Source organism: Penaeus monodon, chromosome 31 (genome assembly GCF_015228065.2).
Source record: "Penaeus monodon isolate SGIC_2016 chromosome 31, NSTDA_Pmon_1, whole genome shotgun sequence".
Lineage (NCBI taxonomy): Eukaryota > Metazoa > Arthropoda > Malacostraca > Decapoda > Penaeidae > Penaeus > Penaeus monodon.
The window spans coordinates 30,777,315-30,778,228 of NC_051416.1; the positions used below are offsets into that span (position 1 = coordinate 30,777,315).

The 914-nt window shown below is 30.3% G+C and overlaps 1 protein-coding gene across 4 annotated transcripts in view; it reads right to left on the minus strand.

The window, feature by feature from the left end:
- Positions 1–914, minus strand: part of LOC119593163 (phosphoribosyl pyrophosphate synthase-associated protein 2-like) — a gene marked incomplete at its 3' end in the record, with an annotated part of 42,915 nt that overhangs the window by 19,758 nt on the left and 22,243 nt on the right. For all 4 annotated transcript variants that reach the window (XM_037942133.1, XM_037942131.1, XM_037942134.1 and 1 more), the window contains 1 exon segment: positions 471–634. In XM_037942133.1, coding sequence (XP_037798061.1) covers positions 471–634 — 164 coding nt within the window.

The window sequence follows — 914 nt, forward strand, 5'->3', positions numbered from 1 at the left end:
TCACATCATAAGGAAAACGCCTTAAAAACTCTTTCACTTTGTAAGTTGTTCTTCAACTACCTAAAATATTTCAAATACATTCATGCCTTTCTGTTTTGGTTAAAAATCTAAGTCTGTATCTTTCACATTTTTTGTAGCTAATGTTGTTTTGCTTCTGTTGCATTTCTGAGAATTTTTAATACTGTACTTCATATAAATACAGTACTTTATGAAAAGACATTTAATACACATTCTAATAATCTGAAGCTTCTTTTGTTACTGACTACACCATAACATGAAAGGATATTTGTTAAGTAATCTAATAATTTGATACTTTCAATAGCTAGTTTTAGCAATACACTACATTAAAAGTTATAGTAACTGGAGCAGTCTGTTAGCATAAATATGAATCAGGAATAGCACAAGTAATAATGGAAAAACTGTAAAACAGGTGTGAAAAGCAATGTACGAATATTAAACATAATGCTTACACATCATCTTGGCTAGCAACTTGGATACAATGCAGCCCCTCTTCCTCATCTTGCTCTGCTTGCAGTATGGTAGGTATGGGATTACTCCTACAATGTTGCGTGCTGAGGATGTCTTGCAAGCATATGCCATGATGAGAAGTTCCATGATGTTATTGTTGACATCCCTGTTGTGTTAATTTAATAAGATAATGATATGCTTATAAGCTGATAATGTTATAAATTCACGGTTATTATAAACTAAGTTTAATTAACAGAGACTGACAAACACTGTATAAGGTAATCTTCATTAACAAAGTTAACTTTCTAATAATCAGTAAATCTTATAACAACATTCTATAATAAAATTCAAAACTACATTTACTGATGAAGAATTTTACATTAATGCTAGTTACTATTATTTCAATATCAGACAAAATAGAATGAGTCATGCAACCACAGCTTTGG